Raw genomic sequence first — 24,263 nt, 5'->3', positions numbered from 1 at the left:
CCGAGGTTGAAAAATCCGAAAAAATCCGAATTTTATTAGTTTGGTTTGGTTTATAAATTTAAAAATTTTACACAAATAATTTGATTTGATATTTGAAAAACCCGAACCAACCCGGTCATGTACACCCCTAATTGCAATTATTACTTGATTATGTGGAGTATAGAGTCACAACATCATCTAGTGATTTCATAAGAATAATACTACTTGTTTAATGTAGAAAAAAAAATATATGTTACTTAGATCATTGAAATATCTCATGATTTACGGAAGAAAGTCCTCATTTGCTGCTACCAATTTCACCACTTTGCCAAACAACTTTTAATTGGCTAAGAAAAGTACATTTGCAAGTTAGATATTATTCTTGTCATTGATTTCACTCATGATATTATTCGTATTAGAAAGCAGAATGAGGTATACCATAGACGGTATAAGAAAATAGTCTGCAAAGAAAAATAGAGTGCTAGCGATCATCTGTTATCGGAACTAGCAATATGGATGAAATTCTGAGGCCTGATTCACAGCCATTTAGAGTTGTTAGTTCTCATGTCATCGAGAAAAGGTGGGAATCTAAGTCAATGATGAAGCAGAAGGATCCTAACTCATTAGCTCTTAAGCTAGCCAAGTCTCTTGGCTCTGATCAGCTAGCTGCTGCACTTCATCCTGACAACAACTGGCCTGAATTATTACCAATCTTGTATAGGTGTTTCAGTACTAATTCCCATTTGACTGAGAATTTAAACTTGTTTGTTGAATTAATCCAACACATTGACGGTGAGGCATTAGTCGATTACATTGATATATTACACCCTATGTTCCTAAACACATTGAATGATTCCCTGGTTAATCTAGACGTGAAGATCACTGCCCTGACGGCGATGATTAACTTCATTCAACTGGTGGGGAGTTCAAAAGATAGGGAGAGGTTTCAGGATCTGTTGCCTGCGATGATGGACATGCTGAATGAGGCATTGGAAGAAAATTGTGAGACATCAGCTCAGTCTGAGTTGGAGATTTTGATCGAGTTGGCCAAGAATGAGCCTAGCTTCTTCAGGATGCAGCTTGTGGTTGTGGTGGGTTCCATGTTTGATATAGCTGAATGTGAGAGTTATGAAAAGAAAACGAGACATTTGGCGGTTGAATTCATGATGACATTGGTTGAGGCCAGGGAGAAGTCTCCTGGCATGATCAAGAAGTATCCATTGTTTACTGAAAAATATTTTGCAATTTTATTGAATTTGTTAGAGGATGAGGTTTATTACCCTCTCTTGCCTGATCCTTATGATAGATGGGATAGCAATGAAGATTTGACTTTTCTTAAGATGTGTTTATGGCGGTTGTCCAATGCACTGGGTGGTAAGACTGTTGGTCCTGTTGCCTTTGAGCAGCTCCGTGCTTACTTGGCTGACAACTCGTGGCAGAAGCCATGCGCAGCACTCTATGCACTTGCTCAGATTGTTAAAGGCTGCTCAGAGGTGTGTATTTATTGATACACTACTAAGAATTGCATTTAAAGTGATTAGTTAACGATCTTGGGATAGCAGAAGGTCACCTTGATTATACTTTCTTCTGTTATTCTCTAGACTAAGTACTTAGCTTGCTCTCATCTCTTCTTCATTATAATAGGTGATGATTAACAATCTGAATCTAGTGGTGACAATGGTTCTGGATTGTATGGGACATCCTCATCCTGGAGTCAGATTCGCCTCCATGGAAGCAATTCATCAGTTTTTGCGTTTCATGCGTCCCCATTTTCAAGAACAATGTCATCACCTAGTAGTGCCGGCATTAATTAAAGCTATGGATGATGACAGTGTACAAGTGCAGGTCTTTATGTCCTACGATGATATGAACTCCTTTGGATGCTAGTATCATATGTCCCAAATTACAGTTGCAAAATTTTCTTACTGAACCTTCTCAATGGGCTTAACTTTAACTTTATTAGATTTAATCCCTGCTCTAACTTTACTATCTTCATATTTTCCTAGGTCAAGGTCATACTCGCGGTCTGGGGCTTCCTTCGCGTTGGCACGCCTGAATATTTGACACTTTACATCCATGGATTACACAATAAATTGCTTCAACTGTCGTCACATACTGTTGCGGTGGTACGTATTGTAGACTAAGTGCAAGAGAAATCAGATCATTTTCTTGAACAATGAACAGACAATATTACGAATACATTAAGGGAAACAACCATAATTTCCAAGTTCCCAATATAATTATCCCGCCCTCCTTTATAAATTCAAAGTTTGTTACTCCCTTGAATGTCCTTGAGGTCTTTACTTGCCCGATTTATTTTTGTTTTTGACATGAAAGGTCCAAGAATCAGCGTCAACTGTACTCAAACTTTTGGCTAAGCATTTTAAGGTATTACCTAGTAATTCTGCTTCAACTTTTATTAAGAGTATGTTGTATTAAGCTGGTTATATATATATTAACATTACTTCAACAGGAGTACTTTGGGAACAACTACGAATCTATTAATCCACTTTTGAAATCTACCCTGGTACAAGCAAATTTTCCAAGTAAAGATGTAGAGATGATCATGTCATTGCACAAACCTGGCAGTTCGGGACTTCCAAAACAGGTCTTCCACCAGTTATACCAAATGGATTCTATACATCTCACTCAACTTAGACCTTATTGTTTATTCGTTTTCTATTTTTCTGTTGTTGTCATAATGTCACTATAAGATTATGGAAGCCGTTATGTCATTACAAGGATCACAAGAGGATGATGAGGATACAAATACCATCTTCAAGCTACAGGTATGTGTTAATCCCTTAATTTTAATTAATCAGTCAGAAATTCTTTCAAGATTGGTCTCTCTATATTTCTTGATCTCATTGCAGGCAATTAGTGGATTTTGTGAGAGAACAGGGAAAGGTTTTCTTCCTTGCACCAGCGTTGTCATGCCCCTTTTGTTTCAATGTGCTCAACTTGGACCTGATAAAATCGTATTATCTCCAGATTCAGACCATACTTATTTAGATGATAATAGGTACGCTTTTTGTCATGACGTTTCGCCTTTCCCATTCATTTGTGTGGCTCAGTTAGTTATTTTTTTTTTTCTTCTTCTTCTTCTTCTCTGTCCTTTTAGATTTGGATGAGTTTTTGAATTTGGATATTATATTACTTTTCCATATAAACGATAACTCAGACACTGTAGTAGTGTTACAGTATTTTCATGGAAAACAATTTATTTGTTTTCTCATTCCATTAGAAAATAGTACTATCTGCATCCTTGCCTACGTGTACATATGCTTCTTTTGCTACGAATCACTAGTTTTAGCATTTCAGAGCACAGTGTATGGTATACTGGTACAACTAACAAGATAGTACAATTCACGACTAATAAGGACTATCTGCATTCATTTGTTGGATACTCATTCCAGTGAAGTGTCTGTTGAAATGAATCATATCATTGTTCTGAGTGATCGCCTTTTTATGTACATGATGTTTGTTCTGGATTGTGACCTTTTTGCAGTCTAATCAACTTACTAGACTGTTTGTTATCAAGCAGTTCTAAGCCTAAAATTCTATCATCAAGCCTTTCCATTATGTTCTGATGACATGTTATCAAGAAATAAGAACTATGGAGTCAAAATGGATAACTTTCTATATGTAAGAGACTAGGACATTGCTTAAATTTCACATCTTGCAGTATACACAGAGTCAAGGTTGACGATTCAACGATATGTATAAAAAAAAGTTCCCTAAAGAAGAAAGCTTTAGCATGTGAAGTCCTAGTCATGGTTGCTTACAAATTGAAGGAAGACTTCTACCCATGGATTTTCCAGGTTGTCACACTTGGACTTCTCTCTTTTTCTTTTTTTCTACCCGTGCTTTTGATCACACACTGAAAATTTAACAAGTGGTTTCAATGGCCTAATGCTTGATTAATGATATACAGACTGCTTCAATTTTATTTCCACTTTTGAAATTCCATTTCAATGAGGTCAGGATCTATACAGTTCAAGGTGAGATTTCTCAGGATTTCACATAGTTAATTTCTCCGTCTTTTATAACTATCTGATCACCGCCAAGACTTTTTAATTTGTAATGTTTATAGCGATGCAGCACCTTATGCAATCTGCTAAACTGGCTGATGAGAAAGGGATTGCTCCAGGTGAAAGCCATTCGGATATCAAGCAGTTTTCGGGCAGTATAGTACTGAATTTGGCGGAAGCTTTGCATGAGGTTTACTTTTAACATTAAGCTTCTTGAATTCGGATAATGAGAAAGTAACACTTTGATTTCTATATCATGCAGGAGCCTGAAACAAAGATATATGTACTTATGTTGAATACATTACAAGTGTGCCTTCAGGTTCGTGATCTTTAAACACTGCTTATTTGTTTTGATCCAAAGTTTTTGGTGTTTCACTATGAGCTAGGTATGAAGTTTTTGGACCTGTTGCCTTTAAGGCTATTGCAAGAAAATAGCAATGGTGACAAAAACCGAGTTAGAATAGCAATTGTGTTTGTTCTTTCAGATATGTGGACCACTTCTCAATGATGATCAGCTTCGTCCGATTGTGGATGAGATAAAGCATGTCATTACAGAAAGTTCAAATAGCCAACGAAAACTCACAGAGAGAGAAAAAACAGAAGATTTTGATGCAGAGGAAGCTGACTTGTTGAGAGGGGAAAAACATCGACAAGATCAAATATTTTTCCTTGTATGTTCTATATTAAAACAGTGATTCACTGTTGTCTTTACATATTCAAGCATTTTCACTTTGGTTCTGCTGTTATTCTTGAACACAGGCTGGTCTCATATTATGTAGACTGATCGAAACATTCAAGGTTGTTTTCTTGCCTTACTTTGACGAGTTATCATTATATCTGATTCCGATGTGGGTAAGTTCATTGACATTATTCTAACATAACGTTAGTTTATTTACTATTATTCATATCTACCATATCTTATTGTTTCCAACTTCTGTTTAGGGCAAAGAAATGACAATTCAAGAGAAATCTACATCACTTAGTATCTTTGATGCTCTTTTGAAGGAGTGCTCTGAAGCAGTTCTAAAGTGAGTTTAATTTGTCTGTATGAGTTTCTGGTGTCACCATTTTGATAAATTACTTACTTCTTATGCCAACTTAGGTACTCTGATGTATTTCTACCTTTGCTTCTGAAAGCAAGCAACGACGAAAACCCATCAGTTAGACAGGTTTGGATCATAGTGATTGTTTACATTCCTCTTACTCAAGTTGGTTGCTCACAATGACTTTATGTTCAGAATGCTTTATATGGACTTGGGCTTTATGCAGAATATGATGGTTCTGTTTTCAAACCTTATGTTAGAGGTATGAATATTGTTGAATGTGATACCTTCGATCAAGTAAGTGTTTTTGTTTAACTTACGCGTTTATGTTTAGAGGCTATTTCACGGATCAATGTTGTGATAATGCATTTACGTGCTCATGAACCTGAGAATCAACTTGCATATGATAATGCTGTTTCTACACTCGGTAAAATATGTCAGTTTCATCGAGAACTTATCGAATCAGCCCAGGTTTGTCCTTCTTAGAATCCCTAATGTTAAGACTTGTTATAATTTCTTCACAATTGTTATTCTGAATCTTGGTGTAGGTCATTCCCATTTGGTTGAATTGCCTGCCTATAAAAGGTGACCTTGCTGAAGCCAAATATGTTCATGCTCAACTATGTTCAATGGTTGAAAGGTATTGGATTTGTTTGCAAACTCTAATATGGTATATCTTCAGTCTTTAGGAGTCGTTTGGTGTGAAGTATAAAGTATAATAATCTCAAAATAAAATGTAGGATTATTTCATCCTACGTTTGGTTGGAGGTGTTATTTAATCATGGATTATTTATCCCACCATTTATGCGGTTTGGTTGGGAACAAGTTATCTTAGGATTAATTATCGTGGGATTAGCTATCCTGGCATCACTTACCTCACCATGTATATGAGATAGCTTATCTCATCACTATGGTATAAAATAGTGGGATAAGTTATCTCAAACATGACAGCCAAACAAAACATCAAAATTTCACCCCTGAATATTTTTATCTCTTACACCAAACGACCCCTAACTAATGAGATAAGTATATACATAATGAAATAACTTATCTTGGAATAGTTAATATCTAGATAACTTATTTCCAACCAAACGACCATTTAATGTTTTAGCATATTTTCTCAATTGCAGGTCAGATGAAAAACTTTTGGGTTCCAATTATGAACACTTACCAAAAATTATGTCAGTTTTTGCAGAGGTTAGTTCCATATCAGAATATATAGATGCCTGTTCAAGTTCAGTTGTTTCACGAGACATTTTTGAACCAAACTATTAACTGAAATATTTTTGTTCAATTTCGCTTTTTAAGATTCTATGTGGTGGAAAACATCTTGCTACAGAAGAAACAACAAATTGTATGATTAATCTGTTGAGGAATCTTCTTAAAGAACTACAACCAGACACTTTGACATCAGCATGGTCATTGATATTGCCTCAGCAAGAAATGGAACTAAAAGCCATTTTATTTCCTGGAATATTTCATGTGATACATTCTCACAACAAAATATTTTATGTGCTTGACACTGATACCAATGAAAGCTCTCCCCCTTCCTCTTTACCTTCCACAATTGTCAAACTTCTTGAGGAAAAACTCCAGAAAAATATTACTAATGTTCGACGAATGTGACTTATAAATCGTATATTGTATCTTTAATTAAGTTTTGTATCATTCAAGTATACAAGATGATACTATAGTTGATTTGTGGGGATTTGAATATGTAATTATCATAATTAGACTATCTATTTTATATCTTTAAGAATTTCTTTATTTTAAATTTTCACAAGTTGAAATTCATATTTTGTGGCATATAATTTAAATAATTATTTATTAAAATTAAACAAGTCAAACCTTAAGGACCTAAAATCTAAACCTTACGGCATAAAACATAAATCCTGAGGGGTCGTTTGGTGTGAAAGATAACTTTAAATAGTCCTGAAATTAAATTATAATGCCACTTAATTTGTTGTTTGGTTGGCAATTTCGTGATAACTTATCCCGCGATTAATAATTAATACAAGGATAAATTATCCCTTCCCTTGAATGGTACAATAATCCCTGGATAACTTATCTTGAGATAAAATGACTAAATGACAAAAATATCCCTTTAAACACTTTTTATACATTACTTTTCATATTCATGAAGAGTATTTTTGTAAGCATATATGTTGTTCTTAAGATTTATTATTTTGAATACGACGAACCAAACATTTAATAAAAAATAATCTTAACATAACTAATCTTATCATAACTAATCTTATTATAACTTATCCCATCATCACTGATTCCATTATAACTTGAATTCAAACCAAACGATTGGTAAATCTTATGGCCTATACCTTAGAGCCCAAAAAATAAACTCAAAATCATAAATCTTAAGGTCTAAACCCTAAACCTTAAACCTTAGGCCTCAACCCTAAAACCTAAACAATAAACCCAAAACTCAAAAGCTTAGGGCCTAAAACCTAAGATTTTCGGTTTATGGTTTAGAATTTAAAATTTAGACTCTTAAGATTTATGTTTTAGGGTTTATAATTAATAGTTTTGACTATAAGACATAGGATTTAAGATTTTTAGTTTTAGAGTTTAGGCCTTATGGTTAAGAGTTTAGAGATTCAGATTTATAATTCATGTTTAGAATTTGGATTCCAAGGATTAAGCCCTAAGGTTTAAAATTGGGAAAGTTAGCAATCTAGTCAACATATCTAACATAATTAGTCAAAACAACTACACTTTAAAATATTTATTTAAAATGTGAAAATGTCAATACTTTACAAAATAATTATATTCAAATATTATTATTTATTTTACCCTTTTTTTCTCTTCTAAACCAATAAAAGATAAAAAAGGAAAAAAGAAAAAAAAAACTACTGATTAATCTCTTTCACGTTTCTTTTCCCCATCATTCAAGTTTTATATTTTTTCTTTCTTCAAGTTTCTTTGCAGGTCAAGAAATACAAATTTCTCAGTTAACAATTTTCTATAATCCATATATATAAAATCCATAGACATAATACTATAGTTTCACAAATTCTTTTTTTGAATCTTTCCAACATAATTATAAAAAATATCTTTGTAAATCCATTCTATTTCCTAATCCCTTTCATAAAACAAATCATAAAAATAGCCTCAGAAGGAAGGCAGTAGTATAGTCATAATCATTATTTTGATCATTAACGCAAAACCACTCATCATCGGCAAAAAAATAATAATTAAAAGAATTAGATTTTAAAGTTTTATGATATAAGATTTAGGCCTTAAAATTTGAAGTTTAGATTTTAACAATTAGGCTCTAAAATTTAAGATTAAAAATACAGAATTTGAACATTGTAATAAATAATTATGTAGTACCCCAACGTCCAAATACACCACAAAAATTAGATGCAAAGGATAGCGAGGGGAACATTTTTTATAGCTTCACTTGCTAAAGTATCACACTACAAAAAGTGAAATCCACAAAATATAATTAGCAAAAGCATAGTACAATTAACAACATACCCAATAAAATCACAGTAAATCTATGCAAATCTTATCATTATCTCGTAAAAATAAAAATAAAATATGAAAACAACTCAGTCCCTTCAATTAATTGCGATCATCTTCGCAAATAAAATATATATAAAAAAAATTGATGAACAAACTCAGCCCCTTAGATGTTCAATTTGTTGCGATCATTTTCGCAAATCATTACAGGTCTGTAACTGTAAAATATTACTCATCATTGTTTATTCATCAAAGAAATATCATGAAATTTTTTTTAAAAAAATTGTAGCTGCTCCAATTGTTCTCCACAGATTAAATTAAATGAAGAGAAATATGAAAAAGGAACAACACACTTACTATTGCTTCAAGGGAACGAGTTGGTCAAAAATAAATTATTTCTTGCCAACCAGATTAAAGAAAGCATATAACTCAAAATATATACACATACACACAAAAATAATAAATTTATTTAGAGTTTTAGAAGATATCACCATTGTTGAAGATTTCAATCGGAAGCTGCAGAAGAGAGAAATTGTTGTGTTTTGAAGTACACACAAAACTCAAAAACAAGAAAATTATCCATCTAGCTGGATATGATTATTATGCATAATGAATAAAGGAAACAGCTTAAGAGAAAAACTGGTCCATTAGATCCCCTCTTTCAATCGCAATCTTCTATTTCTGCACAGCAAAGAAACACTTCTCAAATATATTTTACGAAAGATTTAACAGGTAAAAGTGTACAAGCTCAAAAGATGATGCAATTAATCTTGAGTCAGTTACCTGTTAAACCAGTGTTGCCGCTTTTTATATGCAAGGGGTAAATAAGGACCTTGAGCTCTGCATTTGCATATCCTTCTTGCACTTCTTGAATGTCCTTGACTGACTCTTCAAGAGACTCACCACATCGTTTCACTTCAACTATCTTTAGAGTTTGAATATCTTCAACCATAGAAGGAATTTCTTGAAGATTAAAGCAGTTTTCTATAAGAAGGTGTTCAAGATTGGGTAAAGACTCATCTGAGGCATTCCATGTTGTTATTTTAAGGGATCTCAATTTAAGAACCTTGAGGGTCAGAAACTCTTTATCTTCAATGTCCCATTTTTCCTGTTGAAATGCTCTATGTTCCAACTTGAGAACCACTAAATTTGGTAATCTTCCGATATTAGACAATTCACTTTGTGGCAACAAAACATCTGATATACTTAGCTTTGTTAGTGTCGCGGGCAAGATGAAATTCAAAATCTTACCGTTCACACTGAGTGTTTCAAGTTGAAGGGCATCTAATTTGAGTATGAGAGGCTCTTTACAGTGGCATTTGAGCTTTCGCAGTCTGCTTGCCTTCTTGACCATGTAGTCTACTAGCTCATTAGTGAGAGACACTCTAGCCAAGGTCTCTATGTTTGTCGATGTCTGAGGAATGCGTCCATCAAAAGATGCAACAGGTTCAACATGTACATGCTTTAACCTTGGCATATTCCAGATGGTCATCGGTAATATTGTGCCACTGCCTACTGTTATTACAAGCAATACCTCTAGGTTTGAAAGGTTCGATATCCATAATGGCATAGAAACTATATAGCCTTTGATTCCTAAGTACTTCAAATGGATCAGCTCTTTCGATCTCTGGAATGAACTGTCCGACATAGGACATTCCATTTGTAGTACTCTTAATAGTTTAAAGTTCTCGAGATCAAGAAATTCCTGGCAGCCAGATTTCGGGGGTCTGAAGAATGCAGACCGAACTTGCAGGTTTCCAATCTTCCCTGCCCAATAAAGGCTGTGATGAATGCAAAGCCTCCGGTGCTCATAAAAGGAACTAGACAAATCAGTCTTCCCGGTGCTTGTTAGTTGCATAAACTTCTCTTCCTTAGACTTTGTCACGCAAAAATCATGTAACATATCATGAATGCGGCATGTTCTGACTCCTCCAGTGGACTTTCTCTTGCTCACCATTATCAAGCTTCTACCAATAAGATCATTCAGTAAACTTTCTACAGCAAGGTGTATACTTTCTACCTCTATGTTTGGCACCAATCCCTCAATAGTCCATAACCACTCCAAGTTCGAGAGTGGAACTTCTTCATCCTTCTGAAATGATGCAAAATATAAAAGGCAGGGTTTGAGATGATCAGGCAAGTGCTTGTAGCTCAGTTCTATAACCTCCATGCACTCTTTTGCACTAGTAACAGTATCTAACTTTATACTTTCTGCGATTCTTCTCCAACTTTCCTCATTTTTGCTTATCCCAGACAAAACTCCAGCAACCAAAATCACAAGGAGAGGTAGTCCTTTACACTTACTCGCGATGTTTTCTCCTACTTTTGATAGGTCTGGTGGGCAAGTTTGTTCCTTGAACAGCTTGATTCTCATTAGTTCCCAACTTTCATTTTCGTCAAGGAAACGAAGGTGAAGAGGTGCTCTATCAGGGTTAATTTCTGAAGCCACATCGCTGAGTCTGCTAGTTAATAAAATCCTGCTTCCGTTATTATCATCCGGTAAGCATCTGCGCAAGTATTTCCATGTGTCAACACTCCATATGTCATCAATGTAGAGAAGGTACTTCTTTCTTAACAGAAATTTCCGCAAAGCATCTGCTGGATCTTTCTCATTCTGTTTGTTAGAACATCTGACTTGATTCAAAATTCCGAGCAGCAACTTTCTTCTGTCATAAGTTTGGGAAACACAACACATAGCTTGGACGTCAAAATGACGCCGCATTTTCTTATCATGAAAAACTTTCTTTGCTAGTGTAGTTTTTCCAAGACCAGGCATCCCTACGATAGACACAACATCCAAGCACTTTGGTCCTATAGTGAGCTGTTCGATTAGCAAGTCAGTCTCATCCTTAAAACCCACCATTACCTCATCAAGTTGTGTAGTCTCAACTACTGGTCTGACAGGATTTGGTCCTTGTTCTTCAATAGGGACTTCAACTTCTCGCGTAATCGTAGCATGGAACTCTTTCAAATGATCCCTTACAACCTTAGTTTCTGTTGTGATCTTACATAACAAATGTAGATACCAAACAGGATAATCTCCGGTAACCAGGCAATCAATTATGCATTCTGCCTGGTATGCTAGAGATATGACTTCTGTCCATAGATCATGTTTCTTCACCTCCTCAAACTCATGTTTTTTCTTCTCAACTTCCTTCAAGAAGTATCTTAAGAGATATAACTCTTCCTGAGCTTCTTCAATAAGATGCTTGACAACAGAATCACACTTTCCGTCTTGCAGCAGCTCTTTCAGATAGCGTAAGAGATAATCGATAAACCCCAATCCATTTGTCCTAGGAAAATTACATTTTGATGACACTACATCTTTCAGAATCACATCTTTTAGATCTTCCATGACATGTTCAATCTTTTTTAACAAGTCACTGAATACCGAGTTAACTTCTGCTGCTTTGTCAACGGAGAAAGAGAAAGCAGCAGATACTACCTCAGCAATCAGACCTTCAATGCAAGTAAGCTTGTCACTCATTTTTTCCTGGATAACATATAAATCTTCTGGTGGACAAATGAGCAAAGTTACCAATTGCTTTGATGCTTCGGCAAGGCTTTTGATTTGATCCTTTTTAAGAGGAAGCATCAAAGAACATGCCTCACCGTCTGATAACTCCAACAAATCCTTGAAGATGAAATGAACAAAACCTTCAACAAATTCTATCACATCCCGGCTGTATTGGATTTGTAATTTAACTGAACCTCTTAGAGCTCCAGTATAGATTTCTGCAATGTGCGGCTCAATGGGCTTGATATCTTTCAAAACATGAGAGATTTGAAGTGTCAACTCAGATGCTGAATCTCCATCCATTTCTTCCACATAACAAAGGTAACATATGTATGCAGCATTCACTGTGATGCCCTCTATATGATTAAAAAGAATGTTGGATTTCTCTAGCTCCATGCTTGCATCTTTTATGAAATTGAGGAAGGTTTTTTGATATTTTAGACTTTCTTCAAGGACTTGAAACTCTTTCTTCAGAAGAACAAACTTGTCGAAATCTTTCTTGTTGATGAGAAGATCCTTCACATTCTGAAGGATGTGCTCAATGAATTTCTGAAACAATGGGCTGCATAAATTTGGTAAAGGCCACCTCCCTGGAACCAATGAAAGGAGAAAATCATAACCTTCTTTGACTTCAGCAGAAGATAAGTCTGCCCTTGGTCCCGAGACAGTGTCACCGACTTGCATTCCATGTCCGCGCAATCTCCCCTCCTTAATCCTTCCTTTTTGAGTTGCCCAAAACAAAAAAGTGCCAAGAAATCTCCTCTCTATTTCAGACATTTGTTTTCCAGCAGAATTTCCTCAGAGTGGATATATGTCGACAGCTCTGCAAAGAGATTATAAACAAATCACATTCTAGGACAAACAATGCATACTCCATAATCTAGTTGCTCTTCATATTGCGTCAAATCCGGTGTATCATGAAAAAACTAAACATAATGAGGTTGATTGTCATTTTATTCGTGAGAAGATTCAGGAAAACATGATTTCCATTGGCTATGTGAAGACAGGAGAGCAACTAGCTGATCTGTTCACAAAAATATTGAATGGAACTCGAGTTGATTATCTTTGTAACAAGCTGGCATGATAAAGCTATATGTTTTCTTGTATATAAGTTATAGGGATTTAGATATCTAGTTACCTTAGTTAGCCTTTTCTTTACATGTACTTAAATCAATGTATTCTTTGGATAATATACAAGTACAAGCAATACTCTTAAACTTCATTCTTTGATATATAACAATAGCTGATTGCATTATGTCTGCATTCAAAAATTGTCTATTTGTAGTATGAACCATGTCTATTTGACCCTACAAGTAGTATGAACTATGTCTATTTGTATAATTTCCACTCGAGCCCTAAAGTACTTAGGTCCAATATACACATTCATCCTACGTGGCGTCCTATATGATAATTGTGTCCTATGTGGTGTCCTACATGTATTATGTTGTAGGACGTATGAGTCAACTTGTTCAATTTTATACAAGTTTAAGTGTCTATTTGTGCATACCAAAAATTGAAGGACATATATGTCAGCTGAATTCAAATTAAAAAACATATTTATGTATTATGTCAAATATTAATCAAAAGACATCACGAATATGGCCGTGTAAGATGGTAATCGATCCGTTATACCAACACCAAATGAACAGAAGGACAAATTTAGATGTTCATGAAATACTTTTAATTAATGGTGAAAGATATATACAAGTGAGTAAGAATACCTGTGATCTACACTCTAACCAAAAAGAGCAATTATTATTTTGTTGTTGTCAAAATTAATCCTCCAATAACCCCTTTCATCTTCAAAAATTACTTTCACTTTGCAATTTTTTTTCTTGTCTTCAAAGCATACTGCTTAAAAATATAGAGAGAAGAGCTAGTATTGATCACTTTGCTATAGTCTGTCTATTGTTTCTTTCAATTGAGTACTAAACAATGACTAAATGTTCTTCTCTTCATTTTTAATTGCACTTAATAGGTACTATTTCCTAATTTCCTAATTATTTGGCCACATTTCCTTTTTTAATTATCCCTAATTATTTGTTCATTTTGATAAATCAAGAAATGACAATTTTTTTACCTATTATACCCTCAATTAATTACATTGAAAAATGTAGAACTTTTTGAAAATCTTAAGTTTTTTATTCATCAACTTCATAATTAATAGGGGTAAAATGGTAAACTCAGTATATCAATTATTGTTTTCGTAATAGACGTGTCAATTCAAAAGTGGACAAGTAATTAGGAACATAGTACTCCTTCCGTCCGAATTTAGTTGTCCATATTTCCTCTTTTAGTTGTCCCTATTTAGTTGTCCATTTTGACAAATCAAGAAAGGACAACAATTTTTTTCCTATTATTTTTCTGGCTCCGATTTTGTGTAACCTCAATTATGAACATTTTTAATTTGAAAACAGAAAGATATATCTCATTCAAATTTCACACTGAGCTTTTGATATATGTGTCCCAGTACTAATCCAAGGAAGGAGGATATTCAAAAAAAGTCTTATTTAAATGAAGTTGTCATAAATAAAGTAAATAAACTTATGAACTTTCCAGCATTGATTAGTTATCTTGAGTGAATTTATTTTGAAATTGTAAATTGTACTTTAAGAGTAAAATTGTAACTTCACTATGCTAATCATTGTTGCCTTAATCTGCGTGTCATTTCTAAAGTGAACAACTAAATAGGGACGGAGGGAGTAATAAACAATGACCAAGAAAGACTAATTAATTATTTTCTTGTTTTTTCCTCTAATGGAGGACAGATGGAGGATTAATAAAATATAATTTATCTTCTTAAAGTTTAGAGGCCCACTTAATAATTGCTACAAAACAAAGATGCTAATCAGCTAAAGGATATATTGTAGAATAATAATTTATACTCCCTTCGTTCGCTTTTATTTGTCCTAATTTTACCTGACACACCCATTAAGAAAATAATTATTAATATAGGTATTTTATTAAATTGTCCCTATTAAACGATGTTTAGTATTAAGTATTGGTAAGTGACTTGGAAATAAAGTATTTAATATTGAGGATAAAATATGGAAAAATATAATTGTCTTTTTATGATATGTCAAAAGTAACAAATAAAATGAAAATTTATTTTAGGAATAAGTGAAAGTGAACGGGAGAGTATTAATTTTATCTACCCGAGTTAAGAGGTTCAAATCAATGATTTCTTTATCTTGTCTTTTTAGCATTGCAATTAGGGGTGTATAAAATCGAACCGAAAATCGAACCAAGCCGCAAACCGAAAAAAAAATCTGACTAGTGGTTTGGTTTGACTTGGTTTGGTATTGAAAAAAAAAACCCGACTATATTTGGGTTGGGTTGGTTTTAACTAAAAAAAACCAACCCGACATTATCTATGTAATTTTAAAATTTTATTTTATACATAAAAATATTTACTTTGATATAATTTTAAAATATTTCTTTCATAGTTTTTATCTTTTAATATATTATTTCAAGTTTAAAACTTAGAATTCGGAATGGTCCAATAAAGATTATAGTTCATAGATGTTGATAATTATAATTAAATTTAAATCAAAATCAAATTAATACTAATGCAAAAAGAAAATCAATTCAACACTAAGAATGACAATAATATTGAATTTTGTTTTTTAGTTTTACATTGGTTTAGACAATTAAAATACATAATCTAATTTTAATTTTCCTTAAATATTTAGTAATGTAACTAATACTTATTAAACTTATAATTTTAGCATGATTTAGTACTTTTAAATTATGATCATTGTTTCATTATGGCCACTGGTAATGGCTAAGAAATGATTTTTTTCCCCCTCTGTTTCAATTTGTTTGACCTATTTTGACTTGGCATGAAATTTAAGAAAGTAAAAAAGACTTTCGAATCTTGTGGTCTTAAACATGTCGTGTGGAAAGTTGAAGTTAAAGAGTTGATAAAAAAAGAAAGGGTCATTCTTTTTTAAACAGACTAAGAAGAAAAGTAAGTCAAACAAATTAAACTGAGGAAGTAATTGAAAGTCTAAAGCAACTAAAAAGAAAATTAGGTGAAGAGTCAGTGTCATACTAATAAGATCATTGAAATATCTCATGATTTACGGAAGAAAGTCCCTCATTTGCTGCTACCAATTTCACCACTTGGTCAAACGTTAATTGGCAAAGAAAAGTATTAGAAAGCAGAATGAGGTATACCATAGACTGTATAAAAAAATAGTCTGGTAAGAAAAATAGAGCGTTAGCGATCATCTGTTATCGGAACTAGCAATATGGATCCTAACTCATTAGCTCTTAAGCTAGCCAACTTGTATAGGTGTTTCAGTACTAATTCCCATTTGAGAGAGAATTTAAACTTGTTTGTTGAATTAATCCAACACATTGACGGTGAAGCAATAGTCCATTACATTGATATATTACACCCTATGTTCCTAAACACGTTGAATGATTCCCTGGTTAATCTAGACGTGAAGATCACTGCCCTGACGGCGATGAGTAACTTCATTCAACGGGTGGGGAGTTCAAAAGATAGGGAGAGGTTTCAGGATCTGTTGCCTGCGATGATGGACATGCTGAATAAGGCATTGGAAGAAAATTGTGAGGCATCAGCTCAGTCTGAGTTGGAGATTTTGATTGAGTTGGCCAAGAATGAGCCTAGCTTCTTCAGGATGCAGCTTGTGGTTGTGGTGGGTTCCATGTTTGATATAGCTGAATGTGAGAGTTATGAAAAGAAAACGAGACATTTGGCGGTTGAATTCGTGATGACATTGGTTGAGGCCAGGGAGAAGACCCCTGGCATGATCAAGAAGTATCCATTGTTTACTGAAAAATGTTTTGCAATTTTATTGAATTTGTTAGAGCATGAGGTTTATTACCCTCTCTTGCCTTATCCTTATGATAGATGGGATAGAAATTATGATTTGGAATTTCTTAAGGTGTGTTTATGGCGGTTGTCCAATGCGCTGGGTGGTAAGACTGTTGGTCCTGTTGCCTTTGAGCAGGTCCGTGCTTACTTGGCTGACGACTCGTGGCAGAAGCCATGCGCAGCACTCTATGCACTTGCTCATATTGTTAAAGGCTGCTCAGAGGTGTGTATTTATTGATACACTACTAAGAATTACATTTAAAGTGATTAGTTAACGATCTTGGGATAGCACAAGGTCACCTTGATTATACTTTCTTCTGTTATTCTCTAGACTAAGTACTTAGCTTGCTCTCATCTCTTCTTCATTATAATAGGTGATGATTAAGAATATGAATCTAGTGGTGACAATGGTTCTGGATTGTATGGGACATCCTCATCCTGGAGTCAGATTCACCTCCATGGAAGCAATTCACGAGTTTTTGCGTTTCTTGCGTCCCCATTTTCAAGAACAATGTCATCAGCAAGTAGTGCCGGCATTAATTAAAGCTATGGATGATGACAGTGTACAAGTGCAGGTCTGTTTGTCCTACGATGATATGAATCCCTGAACCTTCTCAATGGGCTTAACTTTAACTTTATTAGATTTAATCCCTGCTCTAACTTTACTATCTTCATATTTTCCTAGGTCAGCGTCATAGCCGCGGTCTGGGGCTTCCTTCGCGCTGACACGCCTGAATATTTGACACTTTACATCCATGGATTACTCGATAAATTGCTTCAACTGTCATTACATACTGTTGCGATGGTACGTATTGTAGACTAAGTGCAAGAGAAATCAGATCATTTTCTTGAACAATGAACAGACAATATTACGAATACATTAAGGGAAACAACCATAATTTCCAAGTTCCCAATATAATTATCCCGCCCTCCTTTATAAATTCAAAGTTTGTTACTCCCTTGAATGTCCTTGAGGTTTTTACTTGCCTGATTTATTTTTGTTTTTGACATGAAAGGTCAAAGAATATGCGTCATCTTTATTCAAACTTTTGGCTAAGCATTTTAAGGTATTACCTAGTAATTTTGCTTCAACTTTTATTAAGAGTATGTTGTATTAAGCTGGTTATATATATATATTAACATTACTTCAACAGGAGTGCTATAGGAACAACTACGAATGTATTAATCCACTTTTGAAAGCTACCCTGGTAAAATTAAATTTTTCAAGTAAACATATAGAGATGATGATGTCATTGCACAAACCTGGCTGTTCGGTACTTCCAGAACAGGTCTTCCACCAGTTATCCCAAATGGATTCTATACATCTCACTCAACTTAGAGCTTATTGTTTATTCATTTTCTATTTTTCTGTTGTTGTCATAATGTCACTGTAAGATTATGGAAGCAGTTATGTCATCAAAAGGATCACAAGAGGATGATGAGGATACAAATACCATCTTCAAGCTAGAGGTATGTGTTGTTGAGAATATCGTTAACTAATAAAATGGTGTTCTCTCTAATAGCCTAAATCTCATTGCAGAATACTATTAAATTGTGTGAGGCAATAGGGAAAGGTTTTCTTCGTTGCACCGGCATTGTCATGCCCCTTTTGTTTCAATGTGCTCAACTCGAACCTGATAAAATCATATTATCTCCAGATTCAGACCATACTTGTTTAGATGATAGTAGGTACGCCTTTTTGTCATGACGTTTCGCCTTTTTGTCAGATCATTGCTCTGAGTGATCGCCTTTTTATGTACATTATCACATCTTGCAGTATACACAGAGTCAAGGTTGGCGATTCAACGATATGTATAAAAAAAAGTTCCCTAAATAAGAAAGCTTTAGCATGTAAAGTCCTAGTCGTGGTTGCTTACAAATTGGAGGAAAAGTTTTACCCATGGATTTTCCAGGTTGTCACACTTGGACTTCTCTCTTTTTCTACCCGTGCTTTTGATCGCGAACTGAAAATTTAACAATTGGTTTCAATGGCCTAATGCTTGATAAATGATACAGACTGCTTCAATTTTATTTCCACTTTTGAAATTCCATTTCAATGAGGTCAGGATCCATACAGTTCAAGGTGAGATTTCTCAGGATTTCACATAGTTAATTTCTCCGTCTTTTATAACTATCTGATCACCGCCAAGACTTTTAAATTCGTAATGTTTATAGCGATGAAGTACCTTTTGCAATCTGCTAAACTGGCTGATGAGAAAGGGATTGCAAAAGGTGAAAGCCATTCGGATTTCAAGCAGTTTTCAGACAGTATAATACTGAATTTGGTGGAAGCTTTGCATGAGGTTTACTTTTAACATTAAGCTTCTTCTATTTGGATAATGAGAAAGTAACACTTTGATTTCTATATAATGCAGGAGCCTAAAACAAAGATATATGTACATATGTTGAATACATTACGACAGTGCCTTCAGGTTCGTGATCTTTAAACACTGCTTATTTGTTTTGATCCAAAGTTTTCAGTGTTTCACTATGAGCTAGGTATGAAGTTTTTGGAACTGTTGCCTTTAAGTCTATTGCTTAAAATGTTCCATTAGTATCATCAAAGTGAGAAACTAGCAATGGTGACAAAAATCGAGTTAGAATGGCAAAATAGGATTTTTCAGGTTGTATATGGTCCTTGTGTTTCTTCTTTAAGATATGTGGACCACTTCTCAATGAAGATCAGCTTCGTCCGGTCGTGGATGAGATAAAGCATGTCATTACAGAAAATTTAAATAGCCAAGGAAAACTCACAGAGAGAGAAAAAACAGAAGACTTCGATGCTGAGGAAGCTGAATTGATGAGAGGGGAAAAACATCAACAAGATCAAATATTGTTCCTTGTATGTTCTATTTTAAAACAGGAACTAAAGTGATACACTGTTGTCTTTATATATTCAAGCATTTTCGCTTTGGTTCTGCTGTTATTCTTGAACAGGCAGGTCGCATATTACGTGGACTAATCGAATCATTCAAGGTTGTTTTCTTGCCTTACTTTGACGAGCTATCATTATATCTGATTCCGATGTGGGTAAGTTCATTGACACTATTGTAACATGACGTTAGTTTATCATTATTCATATCTAGCATATCTTATTGTTTCCGATTTTTGTTAAGGACAAAGAAATGACAATTCAAGAGAGATGTACATCTATTTATATCTTTGATGGTCTTGTGAAGCATTGCTCTGAAGCAGCTCTAAAGTGAGTTTAATTTATCTGTATGAGTTTTTCTTAAATTATTGGGGTGTCACCATTTTGATAAATCACTTACTTCCTATGCCAACTAGGTACTGTGATGAATTTCTACCTTTGCTTCTGAAAGCAAGCAACGACGAATACCCAGCAGTTAGACAGGTTTGGATCATCGTGATTGCTTACATTCCTGTTACTCAAGTTGGTTGCTCACAGTATAGTTTAACCAAAACACCAATGACTTCATGTTCAGTATGCTCTATATGGACTTGGGCTTTATGCAGAATATCATGGTTCTGTTTTCAAACCTTTTGTTAGAGGTATTAATATTGTTGAATGTGATACTTCTAATCAAGCAAGTGTTTTTGTTAACTTACGCGTTTATGTTCAGAGGCTATGTCACGGGTCAATGTAGTGATAATGCATTTACGTGCTCGTGAACCTGATCAGAATGAACTTGCATATGATAATGCTGTTTCTACCCTTGGTAAAATATTTCAGTTTCATCGAGAACTTATCGACTCAGCCCAGGTTTGTCCTTCTCAGAATCCCTAATGTTAAGTCTTGTTATAATTTCTTCACAATTGTTATTCTGAATCCTGGTGTAGGTCATTCCCATTTGGTTGAATTGCCTGCCTATAAAAGGTGACCTTGATGAAGCCAAATATGTTCATGGTCAACTGTGTTCCATGGTTGAAAGGTATTGGATTTGTTTGCAAACTCTAATATGTTATATCTTCATAAAATGCAGGATTATTTTATCCCACGTTTAGTTGAAAGTATTATGTAATCATAAAACTATTTATACCTTAGTGATGTGATAAGTTATTTCATTTCGAAATAGTTGATGTCACGATAACTTATTCCAAACCAAACGACCCCTTAATGATTTATCAATTTTTCTCAATTGCAGGTCAGATAGAGAACTTTTGGGTTCCAATTATGAACACTTCCCAAAAATTATGTCAGTTTTTGCAGAGGTTAGTTCCATATCAAAATCTATAGATGCATGTCCGAGTTCAGTTGTTTCACGACATATTTTTGAATCAAACTATTAACTGAAGGCAACTTTGTTCGATTTCGCTTTTTAAGATTCTATGTGATGGAAAACATCTTGCTACAGAAGAAACAACAAAGTGTATGATTAATCTGTTGAGGAATCTTCTTAAAGAACTACCACCAGACACTTTGACATCAGCATGGTCATTGATATTGCCTCAGCAAGAAATGGAACTAAAAGCCATTTTATTTCCTGGGATATTCATGTGATGCATTCTCACAACAAATATTATATGTGCTTGACACTAATACCAATGAAATATTTCTTGAGGAAGAACTCAAAAAAAATATTTCTATTGTTCCACAAATGTGACTTATAAACTATAAATTGTTTCTTTAATTAAGTTTTGTATCATTTTTAAGTATACTAGATGATACTATAGTTGATTTGTGGGGATTTGAATATGTAATTACCATAATTAGACTATCTATTTTATATCTTTTTAGGATTTATCTATCCATTTGAAATTTCTCTATTATAAATTTTCTTATGATGAAATTCAAATTGTGAAATATAATTTAAATAATAATATATTAAAATTAAGCAAGTCAAACCTTAAGAACCTAAATATTTTATGTGCTTGACACTGATACCAATGAAAGCTCTCCCCCTTCCTCTTTACCTTCCAAAATTGTCAAATTTCTTGAGGAAGAACTCCAGAAAAATATTACTAATGTTCATCTATCTCTTTAACTACATTTCCCATCTATCTCTTTAACTACACTCTGAGGCAAAATAAATACAGCCCCCCAAAAATTATGAATGGAAAATAGGATAGATGTAATAACCTGCAACTTCCCCGCATACGATAAGTGCCTATTTGATACTGATATGATTCTTTCGATGATCTTTTGGCATAGCTTGTTGCACTCTATTTTGGACCATTTCTTTGGGGACAGTTGGAGTCCTAGATATCTGATAGGAAACTCACCTTCAACATAGCTAGTCATTTCTAACAGTCTTTCTTTGACAACATCGGATACCCTAGCTATAAAAATACTAGACTTATCTGTATTGGCTACTAGTCCTGTTACTTTGGAGAAGTGATTTAAAGCTTCTACAATCGTTTGCATTGACTCCTCATACCCTTTACTAAATATCATCAGATTATCAGCAAATATGAGGTGATTGAGAGCCTGATTTTTACACATTGGATGGAATCTGAAGTCTGGAGGTTGTCCCATTTTTGCCAAGACTCTAGTTAAGTACTCCATTACAAGTACAAAGAGTAAAGGTGATATCGGGTCCCCTTGTCTCAAGCCCCTTTTCCCTTCAAAGTAGCCATAATTGTTTCCATTAACTCTAACTGAAAACTTTGTTGATGTTATACACACCATAATCAAGTGGCAGAATTTTGTTACAGAATAATGTATAGATGATACTATAGTTGATTTGTGGGAATTTGAATATTTAATTACCATAATTAGACTATTCTCATGTATTTATATCTTTGTATTCTTTGAGTAATACTTCCTCCGTTTCTATTTATAGGTCGTTCTTTTCTAAGGATAGATAATCTTTAATATTTGACATTTCACAAACCAATACATAAATAAAATTATTCTTTTTATGTTTACCTTTAAAAGTTATTAGCCTTGAAAGTATGAATTTGATCAATATAGGAAAACTAAATGATTAGATCATATTCATTGATCAATTTAATTAATCAAAATAAATTAATTTATATTCATTTATTGAAACTTGACTTCAAGAGATCACTAAATAAGGGTACACCAATCAATTCACCTAGACGTGAAATCTAAAATTGTGGCATATAAATAAGAGTGAGGGGGGTAGATAAGAAATTCTATAACTTCTCTTGTTTTCGTGGTATCAGAACCTAAGGGCTCAAATCTTTAGATTCTCTGAAACAAAATTTCAATAAGGGGTCTACAGTAGAAATAAATTTTTAATATTCAAACATTTCAATATTATTTAAATTAATTTACCTTAGAGATTGACATAATTCGAAAACCAAATACCGAATCAATAATTCATAAAACTGAAATCATCATCGCCGGACCAGTGACCACTAGTACCTCCAAACAACTCAAAAACAAACTACCACCCGATCACACCAAATCGATCGTTACATGAAATGAGACATTTCGTGGTAACGATGGATCTAAATGATACAATACAATAAAATTTAAGTAACAATCAACATAAGTATTGTATTTAAACTAACTATACAATATAATGGGTAACAACCATCCAAACACGGTGTTAATGTAAAAGCATACAGAATATCATATAATAAAGTTCATGTATCAATGCAATGGATCCATTGAAAAGATTATTTTGAAGTACACACAAAACTCAAAAACAGGAAAATTATCCATCTAGCTGGATATGATTATGCATAATGAATAAAGGAAACAGCTTAAGAGAAAAACTGGTCCATTAGATCCCCTCTTTCAATCGCAATCTTCTATTTCTGCACAGCAAAGAAATACTTCTCAAATATATTTTACGAAAGATTTAACAGGTAAAAGTGTACAAGCTCAAAAGATGATGCAATTAATCTTGAGTCAGTTACCTGTTAAACCAGTGTTGCAGCTTTTTATATGCAAGGGGTAAATAAGGACCTTGAGCTCTGCATTTCCATATCCTTCTTGCACTTCTTGAATGTCCTTGACTGAATTTTCAAGAGACTCACCACATCGTTTCGTTTCAACCATCTTTAGAGTAAGAATATCTCCAATCATAGAAGGAATTTCTTGAAGATTAAGGGTGTGTTTGGTATGAAGGAAAATGTTTTCCATGGAAAACAAGTTGATTTTTGACTTATTTTCTTATGTTTGGTTGATGAGTAGAAAATATTTTCCGAAAAAGTTTTTTAGTGTTTGATTTATGAATGATTTTTTTTTTGAGAAATATCTTTTATTTTTACTATGGTAGAAAATAATTTTTGAAATTGAAAATATTTTTTAAAAACAAACTTAAATTTTTTTGAGGTTGGGGTGGCGGGGTGGGAGGGGGTGGGTTGAGGGTAGGGGTGAAAAATTGAAATTTTGAAGTTGAAAATATTTTTTAAAAACAAACTTAAATTTTTTTTTTGGGGGTGGGTGGGATGGTGGGGGGTGCTGGTAGGGGGTGGGTGGCGTGGGGGGC

The 24,263-nt window shown here is 34.0% G+C and overlaps 2 protein-coding genes and 3 non-coding genes across 10 annotated transcripts in view; 1 reads left to right on the top strand and 4 right to left on the bottom strand.

Annotated features, from left to right (window-relative positions):
- Window positions 1–243: 243 nt before the first annotated feature.
- LOC125853905 (uncharacterized) lies at window positions 244–21,575 on the top strand. 5 transcript variants are annotated; one of them, XM_049533666.1, is made up of 20 exons: window positions 244–1,472; window positions 1,624–1,824; window positions 1,986–2,105; window positions 2,317–2,367; window positions 2,453–2,587; window positions 2,694–2,768; window positions 2,853–3,001; window positions 3,665–3,800; window positions 3,914–3,980; window positions 4,073–4,200; window positions 4,273–4,329; window positions 19,553–19,738; window positions 19,834–19,926; window positions 20,013–20,098; window positions 20,185–20,251; window positions 20,343–20,409; window positions 20,481–20,620; window positions 20,698–20,789; window positions 21,003–21,069; window positions 21,182–21,575. In XM_049533666.1, exons 1-20 carry the CDS (start codon window positions 492–494, stop codon window positions 21,356–21,358), a joined length of 3,075 nt encoding a protein of 1,024 aa, XP_049389623.1. In that variant the 5' UTR covers window positions 244–491; the 3' UTR covers window positions 21,359–21,575. The 5 variants fall into 5 exon arrangements, with proteins under 5 accessions (XP_049389623.1, XP_049389622.1, XP_049389625.1 ...); XM_049533665.1 differs by lacking the exons at window positions 19,553–19,738; window positions 19,834–19,926; window positions 20,013–20,098; ... (4 more) ...; window positions 21,003–21,069; window positions 21,182–21,575 and adding exons at window positions 4,496–4,681; window positions 4,770–4,862; window positions 4,953–5,038; ... (4 more) ...; window positions 6,184–6,250; window positions 6,362–6,790 and having other exon boundaries at window positions 245–1,472; XM_049533668.1 differs by lacking the exons at window positions 19,553–19,738; window positions 19,834–19,926; window positions 20,013–20,098; ... (3 more) ...; window positions 20,698–20,789; window positions 21,003–21,069 and adding exons at window positions 4,496–4,681; window positions 4,770–4,862; window positions 4,953–5,038; ... (3 more) ...; window positions 5,602–5,693; window positions 6,184–6,250 and having other exon boundaries at window positions 246–1,472.
- LOC125854039 (small nucleolar RNA U83) lies at window positions 8,176–8,250 on the bottom strand. The gene has a single exon (XR_007445333.1). It is a non-coding gene; the product is annotated as a small nucleolar RNA U83 (small nucleolar RNA).
- On the bottom strand, window positions 8,391–8,529 carry LOC125854068 (small nucleolar RNA snoR136). The gene has a single exon (XR_007445359.1). It is a non-coding gene; the product is annotated as a small nucleolar RNA snoR136 (small nucleolar RNA).
- Window positions 8,686–8,779, bottom strand: LOC125853991 (small nucleolar RNA SNORD25). Its single transcript, XR_007445290.1, has one exon. It is a non-coding gene; the product is annotated as a small nucleolar RNA SNORD25 (small nucleolar RNA).
- LOC125853904 (putative late blight resistance protein homolog R1A-3) overlaps window positions 8,722–24,263 on the bottom strand; it is an 18,636-nt gene continuing 3,094 nt past the window's right edge. Inside the window, exons 1-3 of one of the 2 annotated variants that reach the window (XM_049533662.1) lie at window positions 13,772–13,994; window positions 9,317–12,873; window positions 8,723–9,214 (exon numbers count right to left, since the gene is read on the bottom strand). In XM_049533662.1, coding sequence (XP_049389619.1) covers window positions 9,195–9,214; window positions 9,317–12,827 — 3,531 coding nt within the window. In that variant the 5' untranslated portion in view covers window positions 12,828–12,873; window positions 13,772–13,994 and the 3' untranslated portion in view covers window positions 8,723–9,194. Of the gene's footprint in view, window positions 9,215–9,316; window positions 12,874–13,771; window positions 13,995–24,263 lie in introns of those variants that run through there. The other variant, XM_049533664.1, reaches the window with a different exon arrangement.

The sequence above is a fragment of the Solanum stenotomum genome, chromosome 1 (assembly GCF_019186545.1).
Source record: "Solanum stenotomum isolate F172 chromosome 1, ASM1918654v1, whole genome shotgun sequence".
Taxonomy (NCBI): Eukaryota; Viridiplantae; Streptophyta; class Magnoliopsida; order Solanales; family Solanaceae; genus Solanum; species Solanum stenotomum.
The sequence above is the reverse complement of the archived record's forward strand: the minus strand, read 5'-3'. Positions and strand labels throughout refer to the sequence as shown.

Coding starts and splice junctions, on each gene's coding strand:
- LOC125853905 (XM_049533665.1), top strand. CDS start 492: ATGGATGAAATTCTGAGGCCTGATTCACAGCCATTTAGAGTTGTTAGT. Junction 4,330..4,495: donor CATTACAAGTGTGCCTTCAG/GTTCGTGATCTT, acceptor TTGTTCTTTCAG/ATATGTGGACCACTTCTCAA. Junction 4,863..4,952: donor TATATCTGATTCCGATGTGG/GTAAGTTCATTG, acceptor ACTTCTGTTTAG/GGCAAAGAAATGACAATTCA.